Source organism: Haliotis asinina, chromosome 14, assembly GCF_037392515.1.
Source record: "Haliotis asinina isolate JCU_RB_2024 chromosome 14, JCU_Hal_asi_v2, whole genome shotgun sequence".
Lineage (NCBI taxonomy): Eukaryota > Metazoa > Mollusca > Gastropoda > Lepetellida > Haliotidae > Haliotis > Haliotis asinina.
In genome coordinates this window covers 51,407,205-51,427,851 of record NC_090293.1, presented here as the reverse complement: position 1 = coordinate 51,427,851, position 20,647 = coordinate 51,407,205, and the positions used below count along the sequence as shown (strand labels likewise).

General features: G+C 41.9%; 1 protein-coding gene across 1 annotated transcript in view; it reads right to left on the bottom strand.

The window, feature by feature from the left end:
• Positions 1 to 1,907: 1,907 nt before the first annotated feature.
• LOC137262220 (SCO-spondin-like) overlaps positions 1,908 to 20,647 on the bottom strand; it is a 66,585-nt gene continuing 47,845 nt past the window's right edge. The window contains exons 24-39 of the mRNA XM_067800013.1: positions 19,150 to 19,338; positions 18,488 to 18,679; positions 16,676 to 16,945; positions 15,140 to 15,706; positions 14,496 to 14,684; positions 13,391 to 13,582; positions 12,635 to 12,826; positions 11,328 to 11,594; positions 10,595 to 10,786; positions 9,851 to 10,051; positions 8,375 to 8,560; positions 6,381 to 6,524; positions 5,224 to 5,552; positions 4,420 to 4,525; positions 3,670 to 3,764; positions 1,908 to 2,843 (exon numbers count right to left, since the gene is read on the bottom strand). Coding sequence (XP_067656114.1) covers positions 2,808 to 2,843; positions 3,670 to 3,764; positions 4,420 to 4,525; positions 5,224 to 5,552; positions 6,381 to 6,524; positions 8,375 to 8,560; positions 9,851 to 10,051; positions 10,595 to 10,786; positions 11,328 to 11,594; positions 12,635 to 12,826; positions 13,391 to 13,582; positions 14,496 to 14,684; positions 15,140 to 15,706; positions 16,676 to 16,945; positions 18,488 to 18,679; positions 19,150 to 19,338 — 3,347 coding nt within the window. The 3' untranslated portion in view covers positions 1,908 to 2,807. The remainder of the gene's footprint in view (positions 2,844 to 3,669; positions 3,765 to 4,419; positions 4,526 to 5,223; positions 5,553 to 6,380; positions 6,525 to 8,374; positions 8,561 to 9,850; positions 10,052 to 10,594; positions 10,787 to 11,327; positions 11,595 to 12,634; positions 12,827 to 13,390; positions 13,583 to 14,495; positions 14,685 to 15,139; positions 15,707 to 16,675; positions 16,946 to 18,487; positions 18,680 to 19,149; positions 19,339 to 20,647) is intronic.

Genomic DNA, 20,647 nt, shown 5'->3' with positions numbered 1-20,647 from the left:
GAACGACTGGGTCGTAGATGTAGGTTAGTAGATTTTTTTTCGACTGTTTGTTTGTAGACTGCTTCTGATCTGGGAGAATTCCATTCACAGACATGGAGAATTCCATGGAGACATCTTGTTTTCAATAAGGGCGTGGAACGTGTATATCTGGTTGACGGTCGTGGGATTCGTTTCAAAGGCTTCATTACGTAATGTACTGCTGATTGATTCAGGAGTTCGGTGTTACACTGGGGAGTAAGTATTAGGTAGACAGTTACCCATAGCGTCCAAAAAGATCTGGTCTGTTGTCCGAATGAGTTAGTGGAATTTCGCTGAGGGGTAACAAGAGATGGCTGCACACACTGAACCCATGTGGAGAATGAAACCCAAGCATTCGGTGTGACGTGCAAACGAACTGGACTACCCCACTGAGTCTGTTGTTGTACGAGCATTAGGCAGACACCAGAGTATAATCACTCACGCATAACTCTTACTCCAAGAGACTGGATAAGTAGGAAAGACACTGCTAGCTCACCAGTCGATCTGTCTGCTCACAGTTCCGTTGACTGGATATTGTAACGTAGCACATATGCTCTAGAGCGTGGACATTGTTCATTAAAACTGTGAATGATCAGCAAATTACGATCAATACAGATGAATGTCTATTTATGGTCCTGGCATTAGCTTATATTGAATCCAAGATCTCGGACGAAATACTATTCGTGTCACGCTTAAACAATTTGCAGACTATTTGAATATCTTTTTTGCTGCTAATCCTCTGCAAATGTGATGCAGGTAGGTAGTTTAAACCACTATTTGGTAAGGGCGACCCATAACACCTAAAGAGTACCTACATTTTCTGTGTTAGTCTCGTAATGCTGAAATAGGATCTAGATTATTCCAACTACATAATGCAGCCTGTAAAACATTATTGATGGACACAGTGAGTAATCGATCTATGCAACTGGCATACGACGATAGTGCCAACCAAATGAACATTAACCAATGGAACGTTGGTGACTACCATTAACCAATACAACGATAGTGACTACATCAACCGATACAACGACGGTGACTACCATTAACCAATACAACGATAGTGACTACATCAACCAATACAACGACGGTGACTACCATCAACCAATACAACGATAGTGACTACATCAACCAAAACAACGATGGTGACTACCATCTACCAATACAACGAGTGCCACTACCACATACCTTGGCTGCTGACTGATTCTAACCGGATGTTCACTAGTGACAGATTCAGTAATCGCGGTGATATCACGTTTACCAACACGTTCAACGATCATATGTGTAAAGAAAACCCCAGTTGTCCAGCCACCGTACCTCCTGGGCATTTACTGTAGATTCAGTCTGGACCGTCAGGGGCAGTCTGGACCGTTATGCATTCCAGATACTCAGGACGATTTCAGCATGATTTGCTTATTCTGTGAGCATGTTTGACGTGCCTTTGCGTGTGTGTTATACCAGATGGGATGACACTGGAATAAAATAGGCTTACTCGTTCACATCATCACTATTTTATAGACTCAGAGACACCCGAGTATAATATACTCATGGAAACGAATAGACGAACACATGAACGTGCAAGTGTTCCTTAATTCTTTTCCAGGTTATATATAGTTGATATAGGGACACTTGTACTTGCATGTGATCCCTTATGCGCGTCCATAAGTATATAATCGGAATGAGTCAATGAAGGGAGTCTTTAATTAACAGAAATATTTTGTCACTTTTATGTAAATGTGATATAGTAACTGTACAGTCACGAATGGTACCAATTTACAGAAAATGCCCTCTTTCAGTGAATACTGAATTGTTCAAATGTTTCCCGAGAGAATAGCAGCATCGAGCAGCAAAATATGTGGGAAACTACAGAAAAGATTATGAAAGATTTGAAGTCAGACTAGTTGTATCATGCTCTATTACAAATGTGATGTACACAATATGCAGATGATTCATAATACAGTCCAGAGCAACAGGTGCAGATCACTTATGAAAATACACATGGTACAAAGATAAATATTTACGAAATACCAATTCACTGGGAAATATGTTGTAAACAAAAATACAACGACATAATACAATGTAATACATGGTGTACGTGTTAGTTGGACATAAGATACATACATGTATTTTGAAAACAGATTGGACATAGTGAAAAATATATTAAATGTATAAAAATACAAATATTTAAGTTACTAAATCTCAAGGTCCCAGTACCTGGCAAGGATTGTGGTAGGCGATCGACATAGATCATTGACATCGATAATCGTTCACTAATTATCGATCGATTATCGATAACATCGGACATCGGTAACGTTAAGAGAAGCAGCAAAACTGTCACAAGTGAGGGAAAGACATGAATATATTTCAATACTAAGGTGTAACATTTTTAATGAATCATTAACAAAGAACATCTTGAGCATAATTCACGAGCAGATCATGAATAAAGTCCTCTATATTTCTAAATGGTGTAGTGTGACAACTTTGTCTACCACAAAGACGAAGAAGGAATTATTTATAAAACAATTTTCATAGCGATAATCATTAACATTTTTTTTCGATGGATGATATGTCCGATTGTCGACGGATTTAGCCAGAACCAAACTGTGGTTGGTTCTACAGTTTTGGGGCGACGTGGGCCAGTACCAAATTGTGATGTCATGGACAGTGACAGTTACGATGTATATTGCCCTCAATACATCAGCTCCGTGCAGAACCAGTAACGATGTCTCTGAATCATAATGTCTTCTATCTGCAGTCTTTTGTCAAAATGTCAAGTTCTCCATCTTGTTCTTTCAGAAGAAGCCGGGGTTACAGCTGAATACTTGTAACTGCAATACAAAGGATGAGTTGGATGACCCTTTAGTCCTTTAAAACTTTTGGTAGGTTGGGAACTATGAGTAGCAGTGCTGCTTCTTCATTCATTTTAAAAAGGGGTCAAGTTCCTTCTTTGGGTTGTTGTTTCAAAAGTAGGAGCTGGAACTACAGCGGAACACTTGCAACTAAAACCCAAAGGATAGAAATTGGTTAATTTTCATACATTTTGGGGTTTGGGAACTGTGGGTAGCCACGACCGGAAGAACGGAACGTACGCAGCAGATGGAATTAAAATTTGACAAATCGGTTCTAGTTTCAATAAAATCTGTGTTTGGTCCATCACTTGATCGTTCTGTTGGCTTAAAGGCTGCCGTTGAACATATGTCGCCGCAACACTGACTAAGGTCGTATGGAAATGCAAGTGTTGATGCACTTTCAAAACGTTCATTGTTGTCATATCTACATTGACTTCCATTTTTTAAAAAAAACTACATTAAAGTGAAGTTCCTCTACTTTTTACAGAGTTTACTTCCTGTTTGTTTTGTTGTAATAAAGCATGCATTCTCATAGAGATTGTATGTTGTGAACAGTACAACATCTGTGTCAGTGCATAGCAGCTTGGACCTGGAGGAAATCCCAAAGTGTTACAGGTCTTTGATGTTCACTACTTGGTGACAACTACGTTCTTCTTCCTCTAGGAACATTATTGGTATGCTAACACACGGTCACAGGTGCCTGGTGGGACCAAGGGGAGCAACACCCCATCTCAGAAGACTGGGTCACCGGCTGGGCCATACTGCAGCATTGAAGACAATACTTACAACATCCCATAAAACTTACAGAATCTAAGGAGCCAATAAACCTCGATGCTGTGGTTGTTGATGAGTCATCTGTGCCAAAATTCAGGCCACATTCAAGGATGTTGCAGTCAGAAGCTGTGGGGTAGAAAACAATATTTATTTTATGTATGTCAACATTTCGATTGGAAAAGCGCGTTTTGATTTACTGAAGATCTAAGCATCCGATGGTAGATTAGAGACACACACTGCAACAGAGAGTGAGTTGGGTTTTACTCCACTTTTAGCAATGTTCAAGCAATATCATGGCAGGGGACACCAGAAATTGGATTCATGAATTGTGCTCATGTGGGGAATCAAATCCGGGCCAGAGGCGTGGAAAGCAAACGCTTTAACCACAAGTTTTCCCACCGCCCCACACACTGCAAGAACGACTCTTGGATGATGATACAGGTGAACACATACCCTACACTTAGAGACGCCAGGTACAAACCCGTATCTGGGGTTCAGGACTTGATTAGTCAGTCCTTAAACCTAAAAGGTGTTAAAAGGTGTTGAAGACTATAGAAATATAGCCCATACTGACGCGATATCTAAACTAAACCTTCATGTGTAGGAAATATGGACACCAAAGGTGTTGTCAAGTAACCGAGTTAGTTGAGACTGATAATTCTTCTTCGTTCCCTCCCACTGAGAATAACAGTGTCCAGGTCCAATAATGTATGACATTGATCGTCATTCCACACATGTTTACTTTCTAGTTCACAGCCACCTCCCTCTCGCCAGGACCTACCATATATTTTTGATATGTACACATTCGCTCCTGAGGTCACCACTCCCGACAGTTCTCGTCCGTCGTACAGAATACTGACAGTTTTCCACTCTGTTCGTGCCATTCCCTGAAGCAGAACAACAACAATGTCAGAGGCACTGGTTCCAGTAAAGAAAGGGTTTGGATTGAGGTATTAATATCTTTGACATAACAATTCCTGCAGCTGTCCTAGAGCATGTATAGTCTGACTTCAGTCTCACTCTTACATCACTCATGTTACACTCTCAAGGCGGAACTGAAAAATCTTACGCCAACTGTGTTCATATGAAAAAAAAATATGAAAAAGTCTGACTCTAGAATCCTGTTTCGTTGTGACTAAATCGTTTTCAGCGACTTGTCTGAGAATTGAATTTGAATTATGTGTTAGCTTCAAGGAGGACTTGGGGGTAGGAAGCTCTGGAAGAGTCGATCATCGCCTTTTCTCGAGCAATGTCAAAGAGGACCCAGCCTTTTGAACACGGCTTTGCTACATCTCTTGCTCAAAACGTTGTTTTATCATGGTCAAAACACTAGCACATCTTTTAAAATATTTCATGGCTGAGGAAATATCTTACCTGGATATTATTATCATATGTTTTATCAGTTAAAAAATTAACTCTCCTGTCAAAGCATACAGAGTGAAAGTTTTAAGAGTCCAGAATAGATAAGACAGCGTTCAATCCGACATTCAAACCTGTACGCGATGCTACTGGTACTGACAACAGTGTAGAGACCTTGTACAACAGCACAAACTATAAGGGAAAGAGCATGAAGGAGTGCGCTTACCTGTGTAAAAATAGTCATCTTAGTGACCTCCCCATACCATGACCATATATGGAAGTGTATGCCATCTCTATCAGTAGTGATGAGGAGACTGTTGCCCCTCTTGCAGTTGCTGCTGCTGAGCAGGACTGTATTGTTTGATGGGGCAGCAGTTTCCTTGAAGCGGACCCGCACTGCCACTGGCTTGTTGATTGTCATCTTGACGTCGAGGTAGATGCGACTGTTGCTGTCAACGTTGGCAATGCCTGCGTTGATGGCAACGTTGGTTGTTGTCAGCCAAGATCTTGGTGTATTAGAGATGAAGTCAAGTGTATAACTCGGGCTGCAGGTTTCTGGAAATGGTTTGAAATATAGTTATGATATTTTACGTCTTTCCCATAAGCTCTTCCTCCCTGTTCCAGACAATTATCCATGTCATCCGTCTCCCGATGCCATTCAGCCCTTCTATGACAACACCCATTCCATATGGATTCGTGTTCCCTGCCTTTCTTCTCCTCCTCTCCTCAACTTACCAGTTTTCTATTCCGCCCGCTCTAGTTTCCTCATTTCCCACCCTGTCTCAGTCGCTCCTAGTTCCCTGCTCCCAGTTCTGTGTGTACAACTCTCGCAGTACCCAGCTCCCCACCACATCCACCCACATGGCGTTCCCTGGTCATCATCCCAGCACCACTAGCTGCCAATACCCCATGTACCGCCCATACAAATCCCATCCAACATCGCATCTCTCCTCATGCACAAGTTGTCTGCTACCCTGCCCATTCCCATTTGTCGCGTCTGTCCGGAGCATTTCCCCCTCTCCCCATCCCACTCACAGCACCCTGCTTTTTCCAACCCGCGACAGTCTCTTTTAGAGTTGTATTCAACATCCAGTGCTTAGAACAACAGACGTCTAACACGATCGGGTGACAAGAACTCGCTGATTTGGTTGACACATGTTATCGTATCCCAGTGTAGGTCGATGCTCGCGATGTTGATCCCTGGTTCAAATTATTTACCGACAGCGGCCACATAGCTGGAATATTGCTGAGTGTGACGTTCAGCAACCAAAAAACAGTAGTAGACTCTCCCGCTGAAACGCCATCTACATCCCATCCAAACTCCTCAAGTTCCCCAACTCCCATCCCACCTATCATTGCTCGTATATAATTGAGTGTATATACCACTTGACTGGTCGTTGCAGCCGCAGTCGAGGATGTCGAAATATGTCCCAGTCCCACACGACGCCGTCTGCCAACCGAATGAACCGGCGTTTAAGTGGTATGATCTCGAAACGTTTACGAAGTCGGGTCGCTTGTTGCAAACATCTGAACAGAAGAAAAGTAGTAGATTTTCATTTAATGTGATTGTATTGTTCTTAAGTTGAACCGAGATACCTAAGCCTCATATAAACACTGTTTTTGCTTCTGCAATTCATTTGATTATTAACCAGCAGGAGGTCTGACCAAAGATTCTGCGAATCTGTTTTCAGGTGTATGATCAGGAACGGATATTTTAGGTCCGTTTCCTTAGGTTCATGGAAGGTGAATTGGCAACAGAACTACTGCTAAATGTTGTTTAGGATTTTTATTTGAAGACATTATAAAAAAACCAAAAAACAACGTCCATCGAGTTTAAGTTGATGTGAACGAGTTTAGTTTTAAGCCGCGTTCAACGATATTCCATCCATATCGCTAAATTTGTACTATTTGGGATTACACTTTGTCAGGAAAGTACCGTTTCTAGAACATCTGCTAGGTTCAGTCCTCCCCGGCATTCGAACACACCATCTTCGAGTCAGCCATCTAACCATCAGCCACCTAATCTACTGTCAAGGTGGGTGTCTGATGCTGTATGCTGGAGATTTAATGTCTGACTCTGACACTACCTTACTAGACAAAAGTAGGGATATATTCAAATTTTGAAATTTTGAACAGTGATGTATTTATTCACTGACACACTGATAAGATATCAGTCATAAAAAATACCAACATCCCTAACGTATTTTGTGCAGTGTGAAAAGGGTGCTTTAATGGCAAGGTGTAATCACAAACATAACAAATCTTGCAGTCTTCTGCTTTCAACTCGCAGAATTGTCTGAACAGAAAAATCGTTCACAACATTTATCAACAGTTGTACGAACGAATCTAATGAAACAGGCGTAAAATATTTCTACCTGATGAAAAGAGAAGGCATTGCGTCGATAAATGTTCCTGAAGATTTTTGGATCCCACAGGTTTGGATACACAAAGTAAACTTTCAAGTGAGGGATAACATGGTGCTCAGCCGTACACTTGTTACTGCATGACCTTCGAATCTTTTATTGGTGACTGTCACTGAAATTGTTTATACCGCGGCTTCGACATTGCCTCACTATAAACTGTCCCGACAGGACTTGCATTCTTCTTTCTGATACAACTTGAATATAGAGAGTTTTCAATTTGATGACAACCTTGTACTCGTCTTGTGTTTAAAATGTAAACACGCATGATTGTGAATAGGACTTGGGGGGTTGTCCTTGAGCGTTAGGTTCACCTCCATGTTTACATTTCAACCTTGAGATCAGTTTTATGTTGTCTCGCCATGTTTGTTTATGCCATTGACCCCTTTGATACAGACAATCGCACATGAATGCTTGCACATAAGACGAGTGTAAAAACTATAAAACCACGGAGTAGATTTAAACTATGGGCTTTATTTATATATGATTGCACATTACCCTGTGGTGAGATTCTATTTATTATCCTATCATCCTGTTATCCTATATACTATCATGAATGATTCTTCCAGCTTTTTCCGATTTTAAACAGTAGCTACCGGTATCTGCGTTCTAAAATGTACAGATACCAATCTTGAGAAACTGATAAATGCGGGCGGTAGTGTTCAACGTCAGATTGTTTGAACCAGGACTCAGAAACAGTGATGTATAGCCCGCCAGGATATGGTTTGAATAATTTTATTGAACAAAATTTGTGGACAACATAATCTTCTCTTATTTCGTGGGTGCGGCGTTTCGATACACATTCCTATACCGTTGTCAATCACTCACTACTTAAAAGAGGTTGTTATCTATAGAGTTTTTTCAATACTGTACTTCCCAACTTCTAAATTGCCACGCGAGTAAGTTTAAATAGGCTGAATGAGCGTAAGCCAACATACAAAGGTATTTGTGTCTCACCTCTAGAGATGTAGGGGGTGGGGCATATGTCGTCACAGTGGTAGCTGGGGCGACATCCGTGCCCGGGGAGGAAACTAAACCCGTAAGGACAACACCGGGCTTCCGACTTGCCGCCATCACATGTCCAGTAGGACCTGCAGCTCCCCTCCATCTTGTAGCTAGCCACACACGGGCCGGTACACTTCTCTGGGAAATACACAATAAAACAGTCAATAGACTGTATCAGCAGATTACGTGTCAGTACTGCAAATGTTAATACTGATTTGACAAATGCTGTAATAATTATTATAGGAGTCAATGCTGTAAGCATTAAGACTTTATTGACCAATTTTGCAATTTTAGGACTGTATTGACACAATATAGGTGTCAGTGCTGTAAGCCTTGCGACTTTATTGACCAACGCTGTAATTATTAGGACTGTATTGACACATCGGGTGTAAATGCTGTAAGCATTAAGACCTTAATGACCGATGATGTACGCATCAGGACCTTATTAACACATTTGATGTCGATCATTAAAACTGTATGATTACATAATGCATCAGTACTATATGTATTAATACTATATGAATACTTTTTGTGTCAGTGTCGCTAAGAGAGAAAAACTGTGTCAACAAAAACATATTTTCCATCGACACTGTTCTTCAAAGCCAACAAATGTTTTCACCGTGCGCGACAGTTGATGGATACTAATCGTGTAAGACATCAGATATTATCATGGTAATCCTATAGGATTATAAGGCTTGAAACGTTTACAAGGCACAAACTTAGTTTACCTTGTACAAATGTTATAACCGTCTCACATGCATATTGAGAATAATCGCAAAATCATTTCTAATTTTTTTTAATTTTTGCGATGATCAATATTGGTGTATGCTTCTTTTGCATTTATACATATAGATATGTTCACATTATCGATGGTTTGGACACGATGACGTAGAAGCCCATCGATAGTTCCCTGTAATGAGACCATATCTATTTGATCAAACAAAAGGTCAACTGAAGAGTTCGACTTCATTAATTTTAGCTGTATATAAAATGTAATCTAGGAGTGATAAGTATTATATTCTTAAACAATACTGTAAATAATTGCTGCCATGTACTACTGACAGTGTGTGAGTGAGTGAGTTTTGTTTAACGCGGATTTTTTCTGGATGTAAGTAATAGCACGTCATGTGCGCCTAAAGTCCGATGCCGGCTCGAGTCGAGGCAGGTCTTTTACCTTTACACTTTGGTGATATCAACCAGCATATGGTTCAAACAATTGCCGAGAGTACTAGTATTTCATCTACGTGACGGAGGTCCGTAAGGTTTGAAGTTTGGGCCAGAGAATCCAATGATCAACATCATGGGATACAATGACATGTGTCAAACAAGTAAGCGAGCTTGACCATCCGACTTGGTCGCCTTTTACGACAAGACCAATTCAAACCCGGATCTTTATGGGTCCAAAGGTGTAAGGATACAATTATGTACCTATAGGACAGTTGACCTTCCAGGATTCGGCACATCTGAAAGTGTCCTGGTTCCAGTAGTAGTCGAAGGGACATCGTCTGTAGACGGCGATGACGCTGCCATTGGGGTTGTAGAAACACTGGATATATTTGTCACAGTCAGTAGGGTGATAACGGTATCCAACACCGTCCCTTCTTTGAGCACTGTCACACAAGCCTGTTGCTGAAAGAAAATACCGTAAACAACAATCATCAATACTATTCATACACAATAATTATCGCCCAGGCACATTTGGCTTACAAGAAAGACACCACGATTGTATGTAAAAGATGAATTTTAGGTAAATTTTGTTACCATTTCCGGGCGAGACCGAGGTAATATAGAGCTTCTAATACAAGGATCAGTATAATACGGGCACAGATACGATCAATTACAAACGTAATGGCAGGCTGTAATAAGACCATACTCTATGTCTGTAACACAGCTGTGAATAATGACGCACAATGTAACACTCCTCAATCCAGTGGCAATATCAACTGGTTGGGATGAATACAAGGTCATTAAAATAAACCGTTGTGCGGCTATGATCGTCAGTCCAAAAAATCGCATTGAGGCTAGTGCTGACGAAATGAGCCATACTCGGATATATCGCCGATAGAAAAGATTATTGATGATTATCGTTTGAAAAATGTGCTTATACTGACCTTCCGTAGTTTAGCTATACTTTATGACTCATTAACATCTATAACATGGGGTAAATCTTACTTGTGCAAGGTCCAAGTAGACAGTTTTCTATTCTGGTCTCAGTGGTAGGTCCGTTACAGTCTGATCCGCCATTGGCTGGGGCAGGATTTGTGCAGGATCTGGTCCTCGTGAAGACCTTCTGCCCAGAGTCACCGCATGTCTGGGGACAGGACGGAAAGTCCCATGCACTCCAGGGTGAGAAGCCACCATGAACTGAAAATAAGAAAACAATTGTCATGTTACTAAATTTTTACTACAGTCCACTTGGCTCAATGGCGGACCGATGAATTGCAATGTAACTCGAAAACTAATAAGCATAACATACTCAATGAAACGCTGATCACAATGAAAATATGACACCAACTCTGTGAGGTTGTTTGCAGATTTTTTTTGTCCTAATGATAAAAAAACTTGTTTAACAAACTATCATTCAAAATATTGACACAGATCACTGTTTATTGAGAGGGAGGAATGCAGAGAAAGGCACAGCCAGACGTTCATACTTACACATCTATTTTAATATATACTCTTAAAAAAGTAGGGGAACCTGAACTCTCAATTTCGATGGGAACGTTAAACGTTAACAAACGTTTCACGGACATACATCTTATAAATGCACCACCATTTCCCTCTACTACCACCCCTAAACAGAACGCGTGATATGCGCGTGCACAACTCAGTAGCCCCATACACGTAAAAGTTTATCTCACTCACTCACTCACTCACTCACTCACTCACTCTAATTCCAGCTTACCAACACCTGCCAGGACATTCAGATATCCAACCGTATTCCCTCTTCCGTGGACATATATGTACATTCCCTCGTCCGTCGTAGTGGCACCGGTAATGGTAAGTCTGTGACGAAGTCCTGACACGGAGTATTTGGTTCTATCAGTATCTAGCACTGGTACATTCTGCTTGTACCATGTGCCTCGCTGTTGGCTCTGTGAGAACGTCACCTCTAGAGTTACCGTAGATCCCACAGTAGTAGTGACGTTGTTTTGTAGTTGTTGAAAATCACCTAAATGACCAATGCAACGTGAAATAATGCGCTGGTAAATTGTTTGGCTGTTATTTAACGCTGCGCTATATCTGGGATACGTCAGCAAGCTTGAAACCCGATCCTGTAAGTCGCCTCTTACGACAAGCACTGGTTACTGAAGATCAATTCTAAGCTGCATTTTCATTGGTAGTAAACCTTTGGACTTCGGTCTCAAGAAGACATTAACCTGACTGTAAAATACGTACACATCTAACACGGCTGCATGCAACTGGATATGACGAATGCTTTCCCTTTATGTGTCTTAGTCGCGTATAACAACTGAAACGGAGGGTCCATTGATTTACAACCCTGATACCTTTGTGTCTATAGAGTATGACTCCTAATTTAAAAGTATTGATGTAAAAGCGACAAATCGAAATTGGCATTCTCCATGACATTCTGCAACATAACGCTATTCATCACTTTTATACACCTAATTTAACCCCTTGCTGTTGAGTTGTTCAAATCATAAGACACATACCGCCGCAAAAACACTTATACATTCACGCATTATCTCCCCTTTCACGGACATGATACTGCATAGTTCATGTATAAGCACCGCTTTGATACAACAGACAAAACTCGCACGAGTACATTTATACGAGTAGGATACCTTATGCGGTGGTCTCTTGATTTGCATCCTTCAAATTCACATTTATGCTTTTCAATTATTACACCAGAAAAACAGCCATCTAACATTTGTCGCATGAAAGTTCAAACTGTTGTTCCCATATATACTGTTATTTTTAAATACGTGATATGGCTAGAATATTGATGGCAGCGAGTACAACAATCAGTCACATTCGTGGGTCCTTGTATGCCACATGTATCCACATAAAACATACAGTATCGGACAAAAGCAACTATAACCTTCAAGCGCCTGAATGCACATTTGTCATTGCACTATTCATGTGTAACATGGCCACAGCAGGGCCACAACACTACAGAATCAAACGTACAAGAATTTTACCATCCTAATACTTTTAGTATAATATACACTACCGAACAAAACTATCTACCTCCACATGCTGGAACGTTGCACGGTTCGGTCATGGCCTCCTGATTAACGCCGCTACAGTTGGCACCGTTGAACTCTGGGACGGGATTGTCACAGTTCCGGGTCCTTCGCAACGTCCTCGTGACGTTGGTACCGCACGTGGCGGAACACTCAGTAGGAATCCAGGCGCTCCATGGCCCGTATCCTCCGTTAACTGCACATAAAAACGTAAGAATATATATACGTCCACAGTTAGGTATCACGAAAGAACCATCACTGGTTCGCGTCAGCATCAAATCTGGAAAAGGATTTGCTCAGCCGACTAAGAACCGAAATTTGCTGTCAAGAGTTGTGTCCCTTGGCTTCAACAGAGTCTGTTGATTTATGGATTAAATCCGTGAACGCCCCAGTATATTTGGGGTGTGTCATACCGTTGCTTACTGGTCTCACCAAACCAGACGGTTTCCATGACTTCGGGATATCCTCCCAAATTAAGCTGACACTTCGTGAAACAATTCGCTTATCTTTAGAAGTGACGTTTAACCAAACCCACTGTCTCACCTTCGTTGCTGACAAAATAGCATTCCGTTTTAAGTACGTTATACATTCTGTTCTCTGCATTCTCTCACCAGAATCGCCAAGTAATGAAGACATTAAACATCACCCAGACAACTAAGGAAGCTAACTCCTGCGCTCAAAATTGTTCCCTCTGCATTGTCACACAAGAATCACCTCGCTATGAAAACAAATAAAGCATTCAAATGTGTCTGTTGTTCACCTGGGCACCTTGGTACATTACACCTCCCTCGTGAAAATTCTTGATACGCCCCATCACAGACTCGTCCTCCAAACTGTGGGGAGGGATCGGTGCAAGTGCGGTTCCTGGTCGTCACCCCAGTCACATTTAACCCACAGTTTTCTGTACATACTGGCCTTGACCATTGTGTCCACTCCGAGAAACCTCCATCGACTAGAACCAGAGACTTAGAAAATGACCATTCTGAAACTCCCCGAAAGAGTTTGACTTCCCATATCAGTGTCTAAGTGAACTTATAGGAAGCCCCCGTACATGCCTGAGAGCAGTTCAAATAGTACAAATCTGATCTTACACTGGTACCAATAATTAATTGAACATTTGCCGTTAGTGGTATGGAGTAGTTGACATGAGCAGAATTTATATCCGCCTTTGAAGTCCTTTGTCCAAATCGAAAACAACACAGTAAAATATTTCACTGTTTCCATTGTATCGAGCATATCTCGGTGGTATTTTACCCGCTTTAAGCGGTATTCAAGCAAGATCACAACAAATGTTTAACCCACGTGGAAAATCGGTCCCTAACGTCAAACAAGGTGCATAAAATTACTATTGGCAACAGCGATAGATATCATTAGAACACTAAAATTGACTAAAAATTGAAATTGTTATATAAATTGTTTAGAAAAAAATATTGCAGAACTTCCTTAGTCTCGGATGTTCACCTTCCAAGCATTTGAATAAAAATTATTTCACTGTACGGATAGCAAGATGTATTTTCTGCGTGCAATATTTTCTCATATCGAGAACTGACGTCTCAGTTGACATTGCTTTCATCTCAAGTGTATTCAAATACAGATTTACGGTAAATCTCTTCTCTTTACCAAAACCCACCACCTGCGCCGTAACGAACGCTCACCCAATCTTTCAGTCTCCAAACGCAGTAGCTAACATCCACATATTGACAATGCTGAGCAAACAAAACTACGTATTTAACGTTTGTTGCCAAAGACTATCTGAGAAATATAATCTAATTGCCATTTCGGCAAACGAATAGACGATAACAAATCTCATTTGCCTTCTGAAAGACGCCAAATAATGTACTAATGAATGTGTATACGTTCCCTACTTGGGCATCTGGGCACTTGACAAACCCTGGGGCTTGTGTCCTCTGCTGCTCCCGGGCAGGGCAGGCCGTCGTTCTGGGGGGTAGGGGAAGTACACACACGTCTTCTGAGAGCGTTTGCCACGACATTGAAGCCACAACTTGGACAGGCATCATGGGACCAAGACATCCATGCCGACCAGCCTCCATCCACTGCATCATAAAGTATTCTGTTATGTAACACTTCCTGTTTTGAACCTACTGGATAATGTGTACCCTTGGTTTCGTAAGTGTACATCCGTGAAGATCCGATTAGAATTGATCTCCGGTATCTCATGCGTGATGTACAAGGCAACTAATGGTCAGACTCGCTGCCTTGGTATGCACATGTCATCATATTTCAATTGCGTAAAGAGATTGTCATGATATTGATCAATAGATTGTCTAGTTCAGTCTTCAGAGATTGTCTCCATTATTTACAGACCGTCGCCATACAGCTAGAATATTGCTGAGTTAGGCGTTAAAAGCCCGTGTTTTAAAACCTTTACACAAGCATGGGTGGTTGATGTGTTCCAACGGGGACCTTCATGTGTACAGAATATCGGAATGCAAGGAGAGATAAAAAGCAACGTCAAGTGTCTGGGCAAATAACGAGAGACAATTCCTACCTTTGATGTTGCATATCCCATCCATGAGATTAAATCCATTACGAAACGCTGTCATATCGTCGTATTCAACTACGCGGGCGGCGTCGGTGGCGACAGCAGCCAGATCAGCTTTAAATCTGTTGTAAAGGAAGGTCACGGTCTTGTAGAACCCGATGATGCCCATGGCTTTGACGCTGATTCCGGCTAGGCGCGCTGCCGTCCCGGCCGACACCGTTTCTGCAGGGGAACTTGTTGTAGAACCTAGGATTGCCAAAATATGTTTTGGTGTTGTCAGTCGATCTGCGGTTAGAAGACTCCGCGCCTCATTCAGTCCTCGATCGAGGTACGGTGCGTTTCCTGGCTGAGAAATTGAATCAATTTGCATCCGTAGAGAGACAAAGTCTGAGGTCAGTCGAATGACGGCAGACACGTTGTTGCCATACACCACCATCCCGAATCTAAGCACACCCAGTTGTTGCAATGCACTGTTGATTTGTTGTTTCAGGATTTCTTTGATATCATCAAAATCTGATGTCGTTATCACAAACCGCGACCCATCCAGGAGAACAACGACATCTGCCGGACAATCTGCAAGATCATTTATAAAGTAATCAGTAAAATGAGTGCAGCGATCATTATACTAATGTGTCCATATTACTACTGCAGGCGTCATACTGACGCCAAGTCGGCCTGTCCAGGAGTCACTGTTTTATACCGATCGTCAATCGAGATATTTTAAAAGTGACAGCACATCCATAGAAACCCGTGCTAAAAGCCATTACATCAGTTAGTCGAAGGCAGTGCTAGATGCTAGTGTTTCGTTGCCTGTCCATTGTTGTCTCTTCGTTTGTCTGACCTGTGAAGATTGGGGCAGAATAGGCCTTCAGCAACACATGCTTGCCATAAAAGGCGACTATGCTTGTCGTAACGGGATCGGGTGGTCAGGCTCGCTGACTTGGTTCAAACATGTCATTGGTTCCTAATTGCGCAGATCGATGCTCATGCTGTTGATGACTAGATTGTCTGGTCCAGACACGATTATTTACAGACCGCCGCCACATGGCTGGAATACTGCGTAGTGCGGCGTAAACCTCAACTCATTCACTCACTTCGTTTGTTTCTTGTCGTCCTAAGTATATTACTACGGTGAGGACAGTGTGCAAGGCAGCGCCTGTTAAATCTCTAAATCATCATCACTGTCGAGCATCCTGGTATTCGGTCTACACCTGTATGTACGGCCGTCAGTACGATAACCCTGCCTGGTGGATTAGTCCCATCATAAGTAAACATTAACGCTTTCGTAATGTCATCTGTTTATACGTAAACGACTACAGCAGTTTGTATTCCTTCATCCTCACTTTGTATACTTCTGAGCTAGTTCCACTGTCAACATATACGCACCTCAAACAATTATAAATACAGACAGAGAGAGATAGGGCTGTTGAAATATTCGTCGAAGTATTTTAGCACCTGTTGAAAGGATACGGGCAAAGGGACGCCGACGTTCCTCTGTCCCTAAAGGGAAAATGCACAAATTTTCTGAAGACGACATCTCACCTATTGGCAGAACTGTGAGATACGCTTGAGTGGTCATTCCGTCCAGCTGGTAACTATACAGACCCGAGTCTGCTAACTGACCATTCACGATGACTAGTGTCTGCACAGTGTCCAGTGTTGTGATCTGGAACTTGTCCGAGCTGGTCAGAAGGACATTATCTTTGTACCACGTGCCCCTTGTTATCCCAGCTTCTGTAAGATTTAACTGGAAGGTCCCTAAATATCCTGTCTGTATTGTCTGGTTGGTTAAGTCATTCACGAATTGAAGACCTGAAGAAAATACACGTACTGGTTTTAATAACATGGGGCTGGGTTGACAGGTAGCATGAATAGCGCAATGATACGTTTATCATGTCGTTTAGCGTCTTTTAGAAGGTGCTATAGATGATAAAGATATTTTATGGATTTAGACTTTTATATTCTGTCCCATACAACGTTTCGCAATATTTAAGATCCCGTCATCAGGGAAAGAACACAAAAAGCTTATATCCATATATTTATCACTGTTTCCACTGGAGAGTGATGAGACAATATCGCCTTGGAGATATAATTTTGACAGTAGATTATGTGAAATGCCAAGACGGCGTTGATTACATGAGATCATGGCATCACAGTACTTTGACGTTATCAATTACATGACTCACAAAAGTCCGAGAACCATAATGCTATAGCGTCTTACACTTTATGACGCCACAATGCTATGACATCTGCACTGCAAATCTAATGGCAGTGTTATGAGATGTACATTTTTCATTGAAGACTATTGAAGACTGACTTATGATGAAAAACAGAATCGTACACTCGTATCTTCTGATATGAAATGTATCAACACTCATTGATAAAAAGTAGAACTAAAATAATTTGCAATACAAAAAATAGTACCTTATCAGCTCATGTTGATATAACTGACATCAGTAGACACGACACTTGGGCGAGAGACTCTTTTTATATGTTTAATATCAAACAATTCTATCGAAGGACAAAATATCATTCTATTTTCTCATATGACAAAGAACTAACGTCCTCTCTTTCTTAATGAATGATATATTTACGACCCCTTTTAGAGGTGTTTTTTCGTATTTTTCTAGGTGATAATTTACATGGTGATTTCCACTTTAAAAACAATCTGTAACATTTCCGTAGCTGATACAAATCTGAACTAGGGAAACATAAAGACTACAACATAGCGCCCGTTGACAAAGTATGTATGCATTCAAACAACGATTCCTGCTACTCTTGTTTTGATTCTTAGACCCTCGTGGTCTAAGTGGTCTGCACCGTGATAGGGGATTACATTATACTATAGCATTACGTCATCAAACCCCTCTGTTTATCTGGCCAAATATTGAACGCTTAGAATGAATTTAATAAATGTGTAAAGTTTAGAGGCATTTGTTTGAACAGATGGTTTATGGATCAGATAATTGCTAATGTTGATTATTACTTACTGGCAGGATCAAGTTCAAAGTTCTTATGTTGGATATGTGTGGCAGTTTAGCCTTACCCAGCTGTTCATCAATATTCCAGCAATATCACTACGGGGGACGCCAGAAACTGGCTTTACACATTGTGCCCATGTGGGGAACTGAACCCGGGTCTTCCGCTTTAAACACTAGGACACTACTGTTTCCAGTTAGTACAACCTATGGCATTGGTATACAGTTATCACCCATAACTCTTGGTAAAAAGAGCATACTTGATTGCACTATGACAGAGTGACTTCAAAACGCTCTCCTTTGTCAAAGTATTATCGTTCAAGAATAGAGATTTTCAACTACCACTAAACTACAGCACCACCCCACGACCATGTACCTGGACACAGGGGTACGGAGCAGGGTACTTCTTCCACTTCCTGGAGAGGCTCAGTGCAATCAGTCCCATTGTTTTGAGGTGGTGGAGAGTCACATAACCTTGACCTTGTCCTTCTCCTTGTAATGGAGCGGCCACACGTAGCTGTGCATGATGAGAGAACCCACTGTCCCCACGGACCGACACCTCCGTCCACTGCAATCATTACCGTTTTAAATAACTCTGGAAGTCTAATGGTAAACCTTATATTATAAATATATTAAGCGATAAACCATTCAGTGAGCAGCTATTATCTATACAAACAGCGTTCTAGACTTGGTCCAAGTCATTAATTTCGTACCCCTGTTCCCAAACTAGCACCCCCAGTCCTTGTCGTCACCTCTGCAGGCGTTCATCTGAAACTACCTGTTAACTTCCCACCGTACTGTGTTATTTAATTCACTAAGTATTCTTTCAAACAAAACCTGCGCACACATTGAATAAATACATAGACAGTGTAGAATAAATAAACGAAAAAAATATTTTATTGTTTTTATCAAGTATTTGGTCACTCCCATGAGGGCTGATAGTTAGTACTATCAAGAATCCCAAATTGATGCTTATCTAAAATAACATTTCTCCAATAACGTGCATCTGTTTGTATGCGTGTGGTCACTCATACTCACCGGGACAAGGAGGCACAGAGCATATTATCTGCTTTATTTGAAAATTCTCTCCATAACATAACTGTCCGTTGTTGCTAGGCGAGGGGTTGTTGCATGCCCTTGACCTTGTCCTGATTCCTCTCACACTAATGCCGCATTGCGTCAGACAAACTTCATCCCACTCACTCCATCCGGACCAGACACCATCAACTGCAAAACAAATATAGTGCATTTTCATGATTATACAAGGACGTATTCTTGCATGAAGGAGGGAGGGAGTTCAGGTGACTTTACATCAAGGCGTTACAGGTAGATGTGTGTTTGTTTGATGATTTCCCCACATTCAGCAATATTCCAGATGTGTGGCAGTGGTCTGTGAATATTCGTTTCTGAAACTGGTAATCTAGTGATCAACATCATGAGCATCGATATATGCAATTCGGACACGCTGACATGTGCGTGATCACCTGATCCCGCTGGTCGCCTCACACGACAAGTATGGTTTGCCGAAGATCAGTTCCAATCTGGATCTTCGCGGGTTTCAGCTTAATGAAGTGGAACGCATAGTGTACTACTCAAAATTTGATAAGGATCACTACGTTATATGTAATTTACCACTAACATTTGAAATGACATAAATTTGGCTCGTCGAGCCATGCTGTCAATAAGCACCCGGATGTTTCCAATGGGAAGGTTGTTCCACTCTTCCACGAGAGCGATTCCGAGCTCTGCCAAAGCCGTGGGTTGTGCTGTACGGCGTGAAAGGGAAACATGCAGCATGTTCCAGACAGGCTCAATCGGGTTCAAGTCCGGCGAACGCGCTGGCCAGTCCACGCTGACAATTGTCTCCTGCTGAGGGTACTGCTCCGCGCGATGAGGACGGGCGTTGTCATCCATCATGATGAACTCAGGGCCAACAGCACTAGCGTAGGGTCTGACGTAAGTATCGATGATCTCATCACCCCCGTCATTGTTCCTCCCTCCAAGACATGAAGATCTGTTCTTCCATCCCTGCTGATTCCACCCCAGACCATGATGGAACCACCACCATAACGGTCATGTTCACTGATGTTGGCATCATGGAAACGTTCACGTTGCCGTCGCCACAGTCGGTGCCTCCTGTCAGTCCAACAATACATGGACTCATCGGTGAACAGAACTGGAACCTAATCGTTCTATGTCCAAGTGACATGATCTTCAACTTAGTCCAATCGCTCCGCCGGTGTCTAACAGTCAGAGGGATTCGAATACATGCCCTTCTCGAGTTGAGACCTGCATTGTGAAGACGATCTGAGTGGACATATTCACCGTAGGCTGGTTGCTGTCCTGAAGGGATGACGTTGTGCCTGAAGAGCCAAAAATGGTCTTGGCGTTGGGTTGTCGACTTCTGACGACCACCCCTATGTCTTTGTGCTGCTATACCAAACGTTTGCTGTCGGTTCCAGGCCCTGTTTACAAGTTGAACGCTCTGACTGACGTTTAGTGCATTTGCAACGTCACGTTGTGAATAGCTAGCGTC